Source organism: Rhinatrema bivittatum, chromosome 1 (assembly GCF_901001135.1).
Source record: "Rhinatrema bivittatum chromosome 1, aRhiBiv1.1, whole genome shotgun sequence".
NCBI lineage: Eukaryota > Metazoa > Chordata > Amphibia > Gymnophiona > Rhinatrematidae > Rhinatrema > Rhinatrema bivittatum.
The window spans coordinates 346,394,812-346,409,400 of NC_042615.1; the positions used below are offsets into that span (position 1 = coordinate 346,394,812).

Below are 14,589 nucleotides of genomic sequence, written 5' to 3' on the forward strand. Positions count from 1 at the left end.
AATGATTATCAACCCAAACTTGTAAGATGGTCTTGATGTAAATATGAATATCATTCACAAACTAAATCCATCTTTGATCTGTGTGACCCAAAGTGACTTTAATTGCTAAAGATGTCTTGCAGGCATTGGAAGAGATTCGTAGTTCTCTCTGGGGTCTTGTCACAGTTCCATGTACAGTGACCAGTCTTTGACATTGTTTTGTTCTTGTTTTGCTTTTAAACAGGGCGCCAGCTTCTTTTGAAGGCTGTGAACCGAGTGTGGACCGAGTTGATTCACAGTAAGAAGCAGGTTCTGGAGGAGATGTTCAAGGTGACCCTTCCCTTCAACGACCGTGGCCATGTGGATATTGCCCTTGCACGGCCTTTAATTGAGGAAGCTGCTTTAAAGTCATGGCAGAATCACTTGGGTGAGTGCAGTTGCAAAGCCTGCAGGTCTTTTAGAAATTCTTACTCTTAAGTTAAAATGGAAAACTAGCCTAGTGGTTAGAGCAGGAAGCTGATAACCAAGGAAGCCAGAAGTGAAATCCCATCGCCACTCCTTGTGACCTTGGGTAAGTCACTTCACCTTCCATTGCTTTGGGTACTGACAGGGAGATAACGTTTAAAGAGCTGCGCGTGATCCCATATGCATGCGTGTATGATCACGTGCAAATGTACCCATGTATGCAGGTAAAAAAAAAATACATGTAAATCTACCCTGCACATTTGTGCATATGTATAGATACACACAAATATAGGGTGAACTTTGCTGAATTGGTTAAAAAAAAATTTTTAAAACACGTTACTTATCCAACTGAGTAAAATAGCCAGATAATTCTCAACAAGTGCTACTTAACTGGATAAGTAGCAGTATTTGAAACTTACCTGGCTAAGTGGCGGTGTTTAGCAGCCACTACTTAGCTGGATAAGTTGGAACTTATCCAGCTAAGTGCCGCTGAATGCTTACATGATGCAAAAAAGCACATATTTTTCAAATCTAATTTAAAATTATATGTACAGATAATTAGGGTGCAAAAATTAAGCAGGACTTAACCGCATTAAGTCCCTATTTATGCATGTCAAGTGGGAAATTTTCAAACAAGCCCAAATTAAGGAAACTAACCAGTTTTCCAATTCTTCCACCAGTTCACCCAGTCCATCTGCAGATCATCGAAACCCTCCTGGTTCTTCAGCCTGCACTCTCCCTGTTCACCCTGACCTCCCACCCAGCCAATAATACAGTATAAACGTATTTGATATCTTACACAAGATGTAAAATTATACGCAAAGTTGCCAAATCTACAAGTGCACGTCTCTGTTAAAATAGAAACTTATAGAATCAATTTTAAAATGAGCGCTTACACCTATACACGCATGTGTGGGCGCACGAGCAAGGGATACGCTAGAATTTTAAATTTGCGCACTTGCATGCATGTGATTTCAAATACACTTACCTTGTGTAAATATACTCCTAATTTTAAGAGGTTACTTGAGCACAGCTAGTACGCATGTCTTCAATAGGACCAAGTCAGCTTTTACAAGCGTATGTCAGTGGATTTTAAAACATGCTCGCGCGAAGCACATTCCCAGTTTTGCAGTTAGTCCACCAGTTTGTCCAGTTAATAGCGAGGTCTTTCAGACCCCGCTGGTTCTTCATCCTGCACACTGCACAGTTGACCCGGACCCCTCACCCTGTCCTACAAGCCCTAAAACTTGAGATCTGCAGTGTTGCTCCTCATCTGGAGCAGCAGTAAAGTTACGCGGATATCAAGTGTATGCACGCTGTGGGTTTCGTTTTTAAAATTCTGAGTTAGGCACTCAAGTCTTGGCCCTGCCCTGGAACACTCATGCTCCGCCTTATTCCTCACACGCATGCACAGGTACATACGTGTGTATTTTGTGGCTTTTTAAAATAGGCATTGCTTGCGCGCAGCCCACATATATATGTGGGCATTTTTGCATGCACAATGATTTTAAAATTGGCCTGTAAGCAGGTCAATTTTGTGCACGGCGCCACCCGCCGTGCACAAATGTACACCAGATTTTATAACATGCGCGCGCTGCCGCGTGCATGTTATACAATCCGGGGTCGGCGCACGCAAGGGGGTGCACACTTGTGCACTTTGCGCACGCCGAGCCCTAGGGGAGGCCTGATGGCTTTCCCCGTTCCCTCCAAGGCCACTCCGAAATCGGAGCGGCCTTGGAGGGAACTTTTTTTTTTTGGTCCCCCCCACTTTTCCCTCCCTTCCCCTATCTAACCCACCCCCCAGCCCTACCTAAATCCCCCCCCTACCTTATTTTGTCGAGTTACGCCTGCGCAGGCGTAACTTGCGCACACCGGCAAGCTGCCGGTGCGCCATGCCCTGGCACAGGCCGCTGTGCCGGAGCACTCGACCCCGCCCCCGGACCGCCACCATGCCCCTGGACTGCCGCCATGCCCCGGCCACGCCTCCAGGCATCCCCTTTTTCGAAGCCCCGGGACATACGCACGTCCCGGGGCTTGCGCGCGCCGCCGAGCCTATGCAAAATAGGCTCGGCGCGCGCAGGGGTAGGTTTTCGGGGGTTATGCGCATATCTTATGCCCGTAACCCTTTGAAAATCTACCCCTTATGTTTTATGTTTATAAAATAGCATGTACACAAGAACATGCTATTTCTGTGCATATATGCTAACTTTTCCATGGGAAACCTTTGAAAATTCACCTGTTAGATTGTAAGTCCTCTGGGGACACGGAAATACCTTCTGTGCCTGAATGTAACTGACCTTGAGCTGCAAATAATAAAAAAATAATAATAATAATAATAATAAATAAATACGTCTGAAGGGAGCTCTCTATGGTAATAGAATTTACTTCAACTACTTTGGCTGTTTAATGGCTCAATAATTAATGGTAAACAAATCACTGCAAGACTGTGGCTAAAATTATTATGCCAAAAGGTCAAAAACTATAAGTGTGGTGTCTTAAGTAAACGTGTCAAATGGTGAAATAATATGCCAGTTTTCCCACTTGAAGCAAACTTAAATAGAACATGCAATCAGTTCTTCATGAAAAATACAAGGAGGATAACTTTCAAAACTGCTCACGCGTGCCCATGTAATGCATGTGTATAGGTACTCGCAAAGTTGCTGCAGTGTTTTATAATCTGTGTGGAAAGGATATGCGCAGAGTTTCAGCCAGGCAGTTCTTTCTCAAGGGTAAATAATGCTTGGCTTAACATTATTCTTCTCTTTCCAAACGATGAAATAGCATTTGAATTAATCCCTCTATTTCACTTAGATTTGTCTGTAGAAGTAATCATCTCTGAGGTTCAGAATCTCACTGTGTGCTTCCTCTAGGAAAAATAATTATGTGTGCCCTTTAAAATCTCTTGAGCTGGTCAAGCTAGCTGCTAGTGTATTTATGAATCCCATTTTTCTTTTTCACTGTTTGATGCATTTTAAATCTACTTGCGTTCTTGCATTGTTTTCAGAAACAGGGAACCCTTTTTAGTATTGCCAATATTTAATGCTCTCATACAAGGGACAAGGGTATGATCTTGGATCTCCTGTTCCTCAGGCTGGAATGAACACTTCCGTGATCCTTTTGCGAAAGGAAGCAGCCTGTGCCACTCTTAGAGCACCTGCTAGTGGCCTGTGGGAAGGGTACTATTTCACAAGAGGCTTTCACCTCTTTCAGCTTCTAGAAGTCACAGGAGAGCTCTAAATGTAGTTGCTGTGGGAAATAGGGGACAGGTCAGACAACGTGTCTGTTAAACACTGAGTTACGCATGAAGCTTCAACCCTCTGTCTTTGGCTTGTCCCTTCTCATAACTGCCTTTTTTTTTTTTTTAATGAGTTCACTTCCACTTACTCTAGACCTGGTGGTTGGGGGCTCTCTATGTGATGGGAAGCAATGAAGGGAAGGCTTAATGCAGCACTTCCAGCATGCCAGTGGAAAAGACCTTGACGTGCTGTAGTGGCAGCAGCTCTAACACCAATCTTGCCCAGCTCCCTCAGGCTGGAAGAAGATTGGTGCTTCGTATGCCTTCCCTCTCTGCTGGTTGGCTTCACTCGAGTGCTTTTGAATGTACGGGGAGCATTCCCTAGTCTTGTGGGACCTGCGGACCTGCATGCTCAACCCTTCAGGGTGAAGCTCATGGAAGAGAAGGCAGGTACAAGTTCAGAAGTGTCGCTTTCCTCCAGCCAACTCGAGGCAGTGAGGAGAAGCTGGAGGACAGAAAAGAGAGCGCATGAGTGGGTGAGCCTGGTGAAAGAGGATCATATGTAGGGGAGGGGTGAGAGAGGATCACACAGAAGGGGTGGCAAGAGAGAGAGAGAGAGACAAGTTTGGGTGGGTGGGGAAGGGATGGTGAGAGGATTGTGAAAATTTCGAGTCGGTTTTGCCATGAGGATAATGCAGAAAGAGCTATGAAATAAAAAAAAATATTGAGAGCGCTGGTCTAGAGGAGAGTTGACTGACGTTAGGAAAACAGAAGCAGCTTTGCCAGATAAACAAGAAAGAACTTGACTTGCATTTATTTATTTGCTGTTGCCTTTTTTAGCGCACGAGAAGAAGTTCATCAGCAAGGGGGAGGCTTTAGTTCCAAGCACACAATCCAAGCTGTCTCGGGTCAGTAGCGGATTTGGCCTTTCCAAGCTGACTAGCTCAAGGAGGAACCGAAAGGAAAGCGGACTGAACAAGCATAATCTCTCCGCCCAGGTACTCCACACCGTTCTGCGCTGCACTGAATACCATAATTGTAACTGCTCTTAGTACCTCCTCCAGCCTTCTGCACACAGTTCCCAATCTTTACATTATCCAGTTACAATGTGTGCTCACGTCATCTGTCGCAGGATGAAGGGGTGAGCTAGCCATGCCGAGATTTGCATCTGCGAGTCATGTATGTGTACTGACGGTGATACAGGTAGATATTAGAGATGTGAATCGTGTGATCGATCGTCTTAACGATCGATTTCGGATGGAGTGGGGGAGGGAATTGGATCGTCGCGGTTTTGTTTTTGTAAATATCGTGTAAATCGTAAATCGGGGGAGGGCGGGAAAACCGGCACACTGAAACATCCCTAAAACCCACCCCGACCCTTTAAAATAAATCCCCCACCCTCCCGAACCCCCCCCCAAATGCCTTAAATTACTTGGGGTCCAGAGCGGGGATCCCGGTGTGATCGTTTACTCTCGGGCCTGCGGTGCGTTGTAGAAATGGCGCCGGCGCTACCTTTGCCCTGTCATATGACAGGGCAAAGGTAGCGCCGGCGCCATTTTGTTTTTTGTCCCCCGACGTCAGGAGCGTAGGAGATCGCTCCCGGACCCCCGCTGGACCCCCAGGGACTTTTGGCCAGCGTGGGGGGGCCTCCTGACCCCCACAAGACTTGCCAAAAGTCCAGCGGGGGTCCGGGAGCGACCTCCTGCACTCGAATCGTGTTGCCGTACGGCTGGCGCCATTTTGTGCAAAATGGCGCCGGCGCCATTTGGACTTTTGGCAAGTCTTGTGGGGGTCAGGAGGCCCCCCCAAGCTGGCCAAAAGTCCCTGGGGGTCCAGCGGGGGTCCGGGAGCGATCTCCTATGCTCCTGATGCCGTTTTGCCATACAAAATGGCGCCGGCCATACGCTGTATGGCCGGCGCCATTTTGTACGGCAAAACGATTCAACTGCAGGAGGTCGCTCCCGGACCCCCGCTGGACTTTTGGCAAGTCTTGTGGGGGTCAGGAGGCCCCCCCAAGCTGGCCAAAAGTCCCTGGGGGTCCAGTGGGGGTTCGGGAGCGATCTCCTACGCTCCTGACGTCGGGGGAAAAAAAACAAAATGGCACCGGCGCTACCTTTGTCCTGACATATGACAGGGCAAAGGTAGCGCCGGCACCATTTCTACAACGCACCGCAGGCCCGAGAGTAAAAGATCACATCGGGACCCCCGCTCTGGACCCCAGGTAATTTAAGGCATTTTGGGGGGGTTCGGGAGGGTGGGGGATTTATTTTAAAGGGTCGGGGTGGGTTTTAGGGTTGTTTTAGTGTGCTGGTTTTTCCGCCCTCCCCCTTCCCCCGATTTACGATTTTTGACGATAAATCGGGGGAATTCCTATTGTATCGCGCTTCTAATGATTTTTGACGATTTAAAATATATCGGACGATATTTTAAATCGTCAAAAAACGATTCACATCCCTAGTAGATATTGTGGACAGCAAAGCTGCATCTTTGCAGCCCATCCACACAAGACTGTATTAAGCTGTGGATGTGTGCATCTGCTGGAAGCAGCAGTTGAACAATTTTGTCAGTAAGCTTGTCATTTGTGGCACTCACTGCCTCTTTTTTTGCAGACCAGCTCACCGTAGCATGGTGTAATTGTTATTCTGAATGCAACTTTTAGAGCCATTATCATTAAAACTAGAACCCTCTCATTGGGCACAGTCCCTGTCAAGGCATCGTTCATCACAATGCTAAATGTCACTGTGCTTTTGCCAGCGTGAAATCCCAGAGTACTCTTTGCTTGAGTTTTGGCTGGCAGCTGATTTATTCGGCCAACTTTGGTTGGGCCAGAGTGCTGCACCATTGAGTATACAGTATAACCGGCTAACTAGCAGAGCCATGCTGCAGTTAAATATAGACCTCATTGGATGTTGACCATGTTTGCTGATGCTTTGATAAAAATCTAAGAGTTTGAAATTTAGTTCAAAAGCACTAGTCTAATAAGAAGGTGTCACCTTATTTTTTTTCATTTATTGACCTTTATTTCAGTCCAAAGGTAAAAAAATTGGGAATGCCTTTCTTGTATGCACAGGCACTTGGCACCAAACGACCCATTGATCATGGCTTTTATGCACTTGCCGGTTGCATGTGTCCTTTTTTTTCATATTTACTTTTTCTCTTTTCAAGTTGTTTTGGAAATGATTGTGAAAAATGAATAAATACATTCCCTTTAAAAGAAAAAAAAGGTATCTGCCATGCTTTGCCATAGAATATAATTGTAACAAAATGGCTGAAAGTTTTCCTCTTGCTCTACAGGAAATTTCACAATGGATGTTCACTCACATCGCGGTAGTTCGGGACCTGATAGACATGAAATATAAAGAGTATCAGGAGGTAAGAACTGGATACTTATTTTTTATTTTCCATATGATTTGATTTATTAGCTTTATATACTGCTCTTCATTCAAAATATCAAAGTAAATGCAATAAAAATAAAGTACATAAAAGCATAATAAAAAAAACAATAAACATAACATTAACATATTACAGATTCCATACTCATTATAAAGCATAATAAACATTATAACTCATGACCTATTCTTATAAACCCCCAAATCCTCATCTCTGCTAAGTGAAGAGTGCAATGACTAGCCATGGTTTTGCTTTCTTCCTAAATTGAAGATAATTTAGTTCTTCACAGAGGTCTGAGGGAAAAGAGTTACAGATCCTTAGAGTGAAGCAACTGAATGTAGACTGTCAAGTACAATATAATTATGTCTCTTTAATTGGAGGGACCACCAACAAACACTGTTGGGAGGATCTTGAAGATCTACCAGGCTCAAACTATGACAATTGGTCAGCTGCTAGGGTTTTTCCCGAAGCAGCTATTTAAAACCAAAGGCAGTAACTTTCAAACCACTGCACTGGCGTACGTGCACACATTTGCCATTTATGCGCGCATGTTATAAAATCTGCCACCCGCGCACACGATTTTACATCAACGCGCACATGTGTGTGCGAATCCCATCTCGATTGCGTAAGGGGGGCAGTTTTAGTAGGTATGCACAGCGACACGATAGGCTCATTTCCCAGTTCTCTCCAAGTTCAGCCCTGAAAAGGAGCAAACTTCCTAAACCCCTTACCTAACCTGCCTCCCTTTTACCCTGCCAGCCCCGACCCCTAAAACCCCGCTGACTACCCTAGGTTTTTTTGTTTTATATATTTACCTGCAGTCTGTAGCAGGAGCAGGTTATGCGGTCCTTGGATCCTGGCGGCGCTTATGCGCTGATAGCGTTGTCCCAGCCCACCTCTTTATATGAAATCCTTCTCAACGCGTGTACTGGGAGATACGCGCGTGGCTGAGGGCCTCTTAAAATCCACGTGGCGCATGCGTGTTCCAGGCACGCATGTATCTCCCGGATTGGCTGCGTGTAGAGCTTTTAAATTTCGCCCTAAAGTACCTTAAGAACTGATCATACTAAAACCGGGAACCAACACAAAATTTTCTGAATCGGTGTTACATGATCATATTTTTTTGCACCTACAAATTATAGTGCAGTGGTATTTTGAATTATTTTTAAATGCTTGACTGCAACTTTTGGAAGACCCTGAAAAAGAGAGTTGCAATAATCAATTCTTGAAGTTATCAAAACATGAATCAGCTCTTTAAATACACATTATCTAAATATCGACATAGTTTATTATTTGGATGAAAATGACAAAACACTGAAATGGTAATTCCCTGTACGTATCCGGATCAGTCCAGACTATGGGTTGAGCCTCCTTTCCAGCAGGTGGAGACAGACCAAAACTATATGAGGACAGAGCCTATCCTATACCCTTCAGTATTCATCTGTCTCCAGCAGGTGCAGCAGCTCACCCTTCGTTCTCTGCTTTAGGGTGGTCAGCTTTTTCCTTCTTCTTTTCCTTACGGATCAAGCAAGTACTTATTCCTTAGGGATTTTGTGGGTTTTTTCTTCCTGTTACAATAAAATTGGAATGTTAGTTAGAAAGTCTGCAGAATTTTTCTTCAGGAGACGGCTCCGTCTCCTGGCTCATGCCGGACTCAGGGGGGCTTGGCCCCTTGTGCAGTGCATAACCTGTGTCCGTTATTGCTTCCAGGTGTGGGGACCGAGTCTGTCCAGGTCTCGTCTCCCCCCTGGCTGCCAAAGGGTCTTACATTTTTGCTGCTGTGCTCAGTTTAAAAAAAACATGTTTCCAGAGTCACAGAAACAGGTTAAGTTTAAAAGTATTTCCATTACTTTTAATACTTGCCTACAGCAGCGGACCAATATTATTTCACTTTGTTCCTCACCTGGGCTTGAACCAGCAGCCAGACAGGCAGGAGTCAGCAGGATCCCCCCATGCTTCACTCCAGGCCTCCAGGCTGTCAAGCAAATTTTTTTCTCTGCAGCTTTTTTTCTTCAGAGCTGCTCTCTCTTTGCCGTGGCAGGCAGCCTTCCTTTTCTCTGCAGCCCCCTTCAAATTTTTTGTGAAGGGGCTTCTTCTCTGCCTCCCTGCTGGGTGGGGAAGGTCCCCCCTCGGCAGGGTAGGCAAATTTAGCCCGGGGGTCGACTCCCCAAAGCTTGGCCAGGCTGTTCCCGGGTCGGGAAAGCCCGGGAACGGCGGCCATTTAGGATTTTTTATCGGCTCCGTTTTCGGAGCTCCCTGGGGCTGGGGGGCCAATTTTTTTGTAGCTACCCCCAATTTGAGCCCCGTGACCCCCCAGGATGGGTTCTCTGTCACCCTCTCGCCTCCCCCTCCCCCTCCCCCACCTGGGGCTTCCAGGGCTCGATTTTTCGCTAGTTGTGCCCTTCTCCTGCGCAGATCCTCTTTCGCTAGCCTGCAGGAGGAGGGGGAAGGCCCCCCCCCTTGACCCCACCCAACAAAAATAAATAAATAAATAAATATTTTCCTCGCTCCGCGCCTTTGACGTTTAGGCCGGCTGCGGAGCCCCCGGGGTTCCTTGGGGCACAGATGGTTCCGGGGGTGCCCCCTCCCCCCCCTCTCCAGCCTCCCGATGGCTCCAGTACCCCCGGATCCTGCCGCCAATCCGGATGCGAAGAATACCCTTCCACCCCTAGAGAGGGACGTCCCCAGGGTCTTATGGGCACCCTTATGGCCCCACGGATATGGACTCGATCCTGGCGGGAATCAGGGATCTGGCAAGCGCCTTCCCCTTTCCTCCCCCGCACAAGTTGTTGCACCTGCGGGCATAGCTGGCAGGCCGTTCCCCGGACAAGCTCCCCCTCCCGGAGGTATGCTTAAATTTAAAAAAAAATATATATTATAATCCCTCCATGGACTACCTTTTGCGGGCACGATACAGGAGGTTTTCCAAGCCGCCCAGGTCCGCATGTTTGAGGCTCATGTGAAGCGCAATTTCGATGTTCTGGCGCTGGGGGTGTGTGCGGCTATTTGCAGCAGTCTCATGCTGCGGGCAGGTCTCAAGGGAGTTTAACAGTTGCTCTGCACCGGGGTCCTCCCTTGGCCAGAGGCTGCACATACGACCTTCTCCGCGTCCAGACAACAGTGATGGCCTCGGCGATGTCCACCAAATGGCTCCTCTGGCTGTGCCATTGGTCGGCCGATCTGTCCTCCAAATCCCGGTGGGGCACGTTGCCGTTCTAAGGTAAGCTGCTCTTTCGCAAGGACCTTCAGAAGCTAGGGATTCTTAGGAGAAGGTAAGGTCCGTAAGCTTCAGGAGGACCATCCGAAATCATCTCGTCCCTCTCGTACATGTTGTCGAGGCCGGAAACGGTATATCCCACGCGAGCAGGGTGACTCCTCCGGGGGTTTTCCTTCTGGCTCGTAGTCTTGGTTGCAGCCTTCTCATGGGCGCGCGGTGCCTTTCGTGGGGGCCAGCCCACGTGCTCCATCCTTATGCCTGCCGCACAATGACGTTCGCTGGACTCGTTCCTCGGCTCCTTCCTAGGCGGTCACTTTTCCCTGTTTTTTCGTGGAATGGGTCACAATCATGCCAGACCAATGGGTCTTCGACGTTCTTAGAGTTGGGTACGCTTTCGCTTTGCTCGGGATCCTTTTTTCTAGTTTCCCCATGTGGTCGGTCCCAGTGACAAGGGGTGGAGCACACCCCCGCCAGGCTTCTGTGTCTGGGTCAGGTGTTTCCGGTTCCTGCCAGCATACTTGCCGCAGGCCAGTTTTCTATTTGCTTCGTCGTTCTCCAACAGGACGGTTATACTTCAGATTTTCGACCTTAAACGAGTCAACCGGGCTTTTAAGATCCCGTTTTTTCCACTTGGAAACTTTGCGAGCGGTCCTCGTGCCGTTTTCGCCCCAGTGAGTTCCTCTCCTCACTCGCTTTGACTGCAGAGTCTTCCCATTTTCCGATTCTTCGCGGCACCGTAGTCTCTTCGCGTTCGCCGAGACTTTCAGTTCAGGGTCCTTCCTTTTGTTTTCACGACGACGCCTCGCACCTCCGCCGAAGTCATGGTGGTGGTGCCGGCAGCTCTCCGCTGGGAAGGTATCCTTGTTCTCCCCTACCTGGACGTCTGGCACGTCAGGGCCAAAGCGGAGGCTCCTTGCCGGCAGGCGGTGGATCGCGTGTTAGCTCTTCTCGCGTCTCTCGGGTGCTTGCTGGATTCTCAAAGAGCAACCTTCAGCCCTCCCAAGATTTCGGATTCCTGGGAGCTTGCTTCGACACCCGGGTGGGCAAGGTCCTCTTGCCCCGCGCGCGACTCTTAAGTTCATCGACTAGATTCAGAGTCGTATCTTGCTGCCTTCTCTGACGGCTTGTGCCTACCGGTAGATCTTGGACTCCTTGGCTCCTGCCATCGACCTAGGCCCTTGGGCTCTTGCTCCTATGCGCCCGTTCCAGACAGCTTTGCTGTCCCGCTGGCAGCCAGTGGCGGCACAGTTTCACACAGTCCTTCCGTTTTTGGACTCTACCGTTGTCGCCTTGCAGGGTGGTTTTTCCCTTCCTCTTTGCTACAGGGAATTCCTCTCCGACTCCCCCAGTGGACGATAGTAACCACGGATACCAGTCTCTCGGGCTGGGGTGCGGTCTGCCTCTCCCAGTGAGCCCAGGGGATATGGCCAGCGGCTCAGTCTCGCTGGCATATCCTTCGGTTGGAGGCTCGGGCGGTGTTCCTAGCTCTTTGGAATTTCTCCCTCTCATCCGTGCCAAGGCGATACGGGTCTTGTTCTGCCAACTCCACCACACTGGCTTACGTCACGCGCCAACGAGGCGCCCGCAGTCTGCTGATGGCCCGGGAAACCAACAGTCTCTTCACCGGGGCAGAGCGACATCTACAGTGCCCGGCGGCCTCCTACATCGTGGGCAAGGGGAATGTTCTGGCCGATTTTCGCAGTCGGCAGTCGCTCGATCTGGAGGAGTGGGAACTCTCTGATGCAGCCATGCACCTCATCTTCGACAGGTGGTCCCCTCCCACCTGGACCTCATGGCGACCCTTTGCAATGCCAAGGCAAATTGGTCTTTCCGCCGCTGGAAGTGATACGGCTCGGAGGGCGTAGATACTCTCTCTCTCTTGGTCTACAGACGTCCCCCTGTACGTGCTCCCTCCGTAGCCCCTGGTCGGGAAGTTCTCAGAAGAATAGAACTCCACTGGGGTCCCGTGGCCCTGGTAGCACCAGAGTGGATGTGCAGGCCATACTTTCATGGTTTTTCTCAACCTAGCGCTGGACAGACCTCTACGGCTACGCCATCTTCCTTGGCTCCCTCGGCTGGGACCTGCATTTTTCGACCAGGCCGCTCACTTCTGTCTAGCAGCCTGACTTTTGAACGGCGACGTCTAAGGCGCAAGGGCTATTAGGGGGAGGTCATTTCCATCTTGTTGTGGGCCCAGACACAGTCGACTTCCCTGGTGTACGTGCATATCTGGAACGTGTTTGTGTCTGTTTGTGCGGAGTCGGGTTTCTCAGCGTACTCCGCCCCGATAGTCCTCTCTTCTCCAAGAAAGTCTCTCCAAGGGTCTTTCCTTCATTCTCGGTGCATACAGGTATACCCTCTTGGCTCTCTCCTGGGTTGGGTAGATGGTCATCACTGACCAGGACACCCGGCTGTGTTTTGGTTCTTGAAGGGCGTCAAGCATCTACGTCCACCTTCTCGGCCGCTAGCCGTTCATGGAATTTTAATCTGTTCTTTCGGGCCCTCTGCGCAGCTCTGTTCGAAACTCTCCATCGCGCTACCTTGAAAGCTCTTTCGCTTAAGGCTGTCTTTCTGGTCTCTATCTCCCTTGCTCGTCTGATCCTGGAGATCCAAGCGCTGTTCTGTCGGGAACCTTTTTTGCGATTTTCTGTTTCCGGGGTTTCCCTCCTAATGGGCCCTTCCTTCTTAGTGTCGGTTCTTCTAAGCTCCATCTCCACCAGTTGACAGTACTCCCTGCGTTTTCCCTGCGACTGGGGACGATCTCCGTAATCTTGATGCCATACGAGTTCTACTTCGCTACCTCCAGGTTTCCAATGACTTCTGTCTCGGACCATCTTTCTGTCCTCTGGAGTGGGCCCAATCGGGGTAAGCCGGCTTCTCAGACCATTATTGCGCGGTGGTTGAAAGAAGTGATCTCCTCGGACTCTCTTTTTCAAGGTCAGATGGTTCCCGAGGGCCAAACGGCTCATTCACTGCGTTCTTGACCAATTCCTGGGCAAACGTTCAATCGGTCTCTCCCTAGGAGTTTTGCAGTGCCGCCACTTGGACGTCCTTGTATATTTTTGATCGACGCTACCGCCTGGATGTGCAGGCTCCACTTTTTGGTTCTTTTAGGCTCCAAGTGCTTCAAGCGGAACTGTCTCGGTCCCACCTGGTTTAGGGAAGCTTTGGTACATCCCACAGTCTGGACTGATCCGGGTACGTACAGGGAAAGGAAAATTAGTTTTTACCTGTTAATTTTCATTCCTGTACTACCACGGATCAGTCCAGATGCCCTTCCCTGTTTGTTTCTCTTTCTGTCCTCTCGAAGCTTGTTCTTGCAGGTTGCAGATTTTAAGACATCATTTTTGTACAAGAATACTGAGCAAATACACCGGAAGCCTTAGTTGTCCAAGTACCAAGATATGCAAGAGCAGTTAGGCATAACTTGTTTCATTCATTGTTTTACAGTTGCTCTATTGAGCTTTATAGTTGCTTGCTTGATCCTACTCTGGTTTTGTTATTTTCTGCTTTGACAGTCGTTATTCTGAAGGGTATAGGATAGGCTCTGTCCTCATATAGGATATCCTTTCAGTTTTAGTCTGTCTCCACCTGCTGGAAAGGAGGCTCAACTCACAGTCTGGACTGATCCGTGGTACTACAGGAACGAAAATTAACAGGTAAGAACTAATTTTCCTTTTTAAAACGAGCATGCGTGCGCCCATACACACGCATATCAGCACACGAGCATGTTATGGGAACGCTGGAGGCGGTCCCATTTCTGGGATTTTGTGTACCCTTCGGCCATGACGCAACCACAGAGGAGCTTCGGAAAGCACCAAGGCAGGCGAGGAGTGTCCAAGCACAGGCTGGAGATGCAGAACCCTGGCCTCTGCCGAATCTGATCACATCGAAGAGACCCAGCAATGCAATGTTGGTCTCTGGAGTAGTACTCCGGCCACTCGATAGCCCTTTCGGATCTGTCTTACGGGAACGGCAGATATGACAGAATGGACAGAGGCTGAGGGCTGGAACAAAAAGGTTCAGATGAAGACTCAGGAGTGAGACGGGACTCAGGATAATTGAAGAAGGTGAGACGGGACTCAGGATATTTGAAGAGGTGAGACGGGACTCACGATTGCTTGAAGAGAAGGACTCCGACAGAGTCACAAGATCAAGAGTTCTGAATTAGTACTGCCACACCACATGCCCTACACAGCCAGTGAAGGCAGGTCACGGACCATGCTGATGGTTCCCAACTCAGGTTATTTGGAGGTTCCACGACGAAGACTCCGGCGAGGCCTGCACTGTGGCGCTCCCTCCA

General features: G+C 48.9%; 1 protein-coding gene across 1 annotated transcript in view; it reads left to right on the forward strand.

The window, feature by feature from the left end:
• The window catches only part of WDFY3 (WD repeat and FYVE domain containing 3), a 616,621-nt gene that overhangs the window by 455,077 nt on the left and 146,955 nt on the right, over window positions 1-14,589 (forward strand). The window contains 3 exon segments of the mRNA XM_029599364.1: window positions 224-406; window positions 4,520-4,677; window positions 6,974-7,051. Coding sequence (XP_029455224.1) covers window positions 224-406; window positions 4,520-4,677; window positions 6,974-7,051 — 419 coding nt within the window.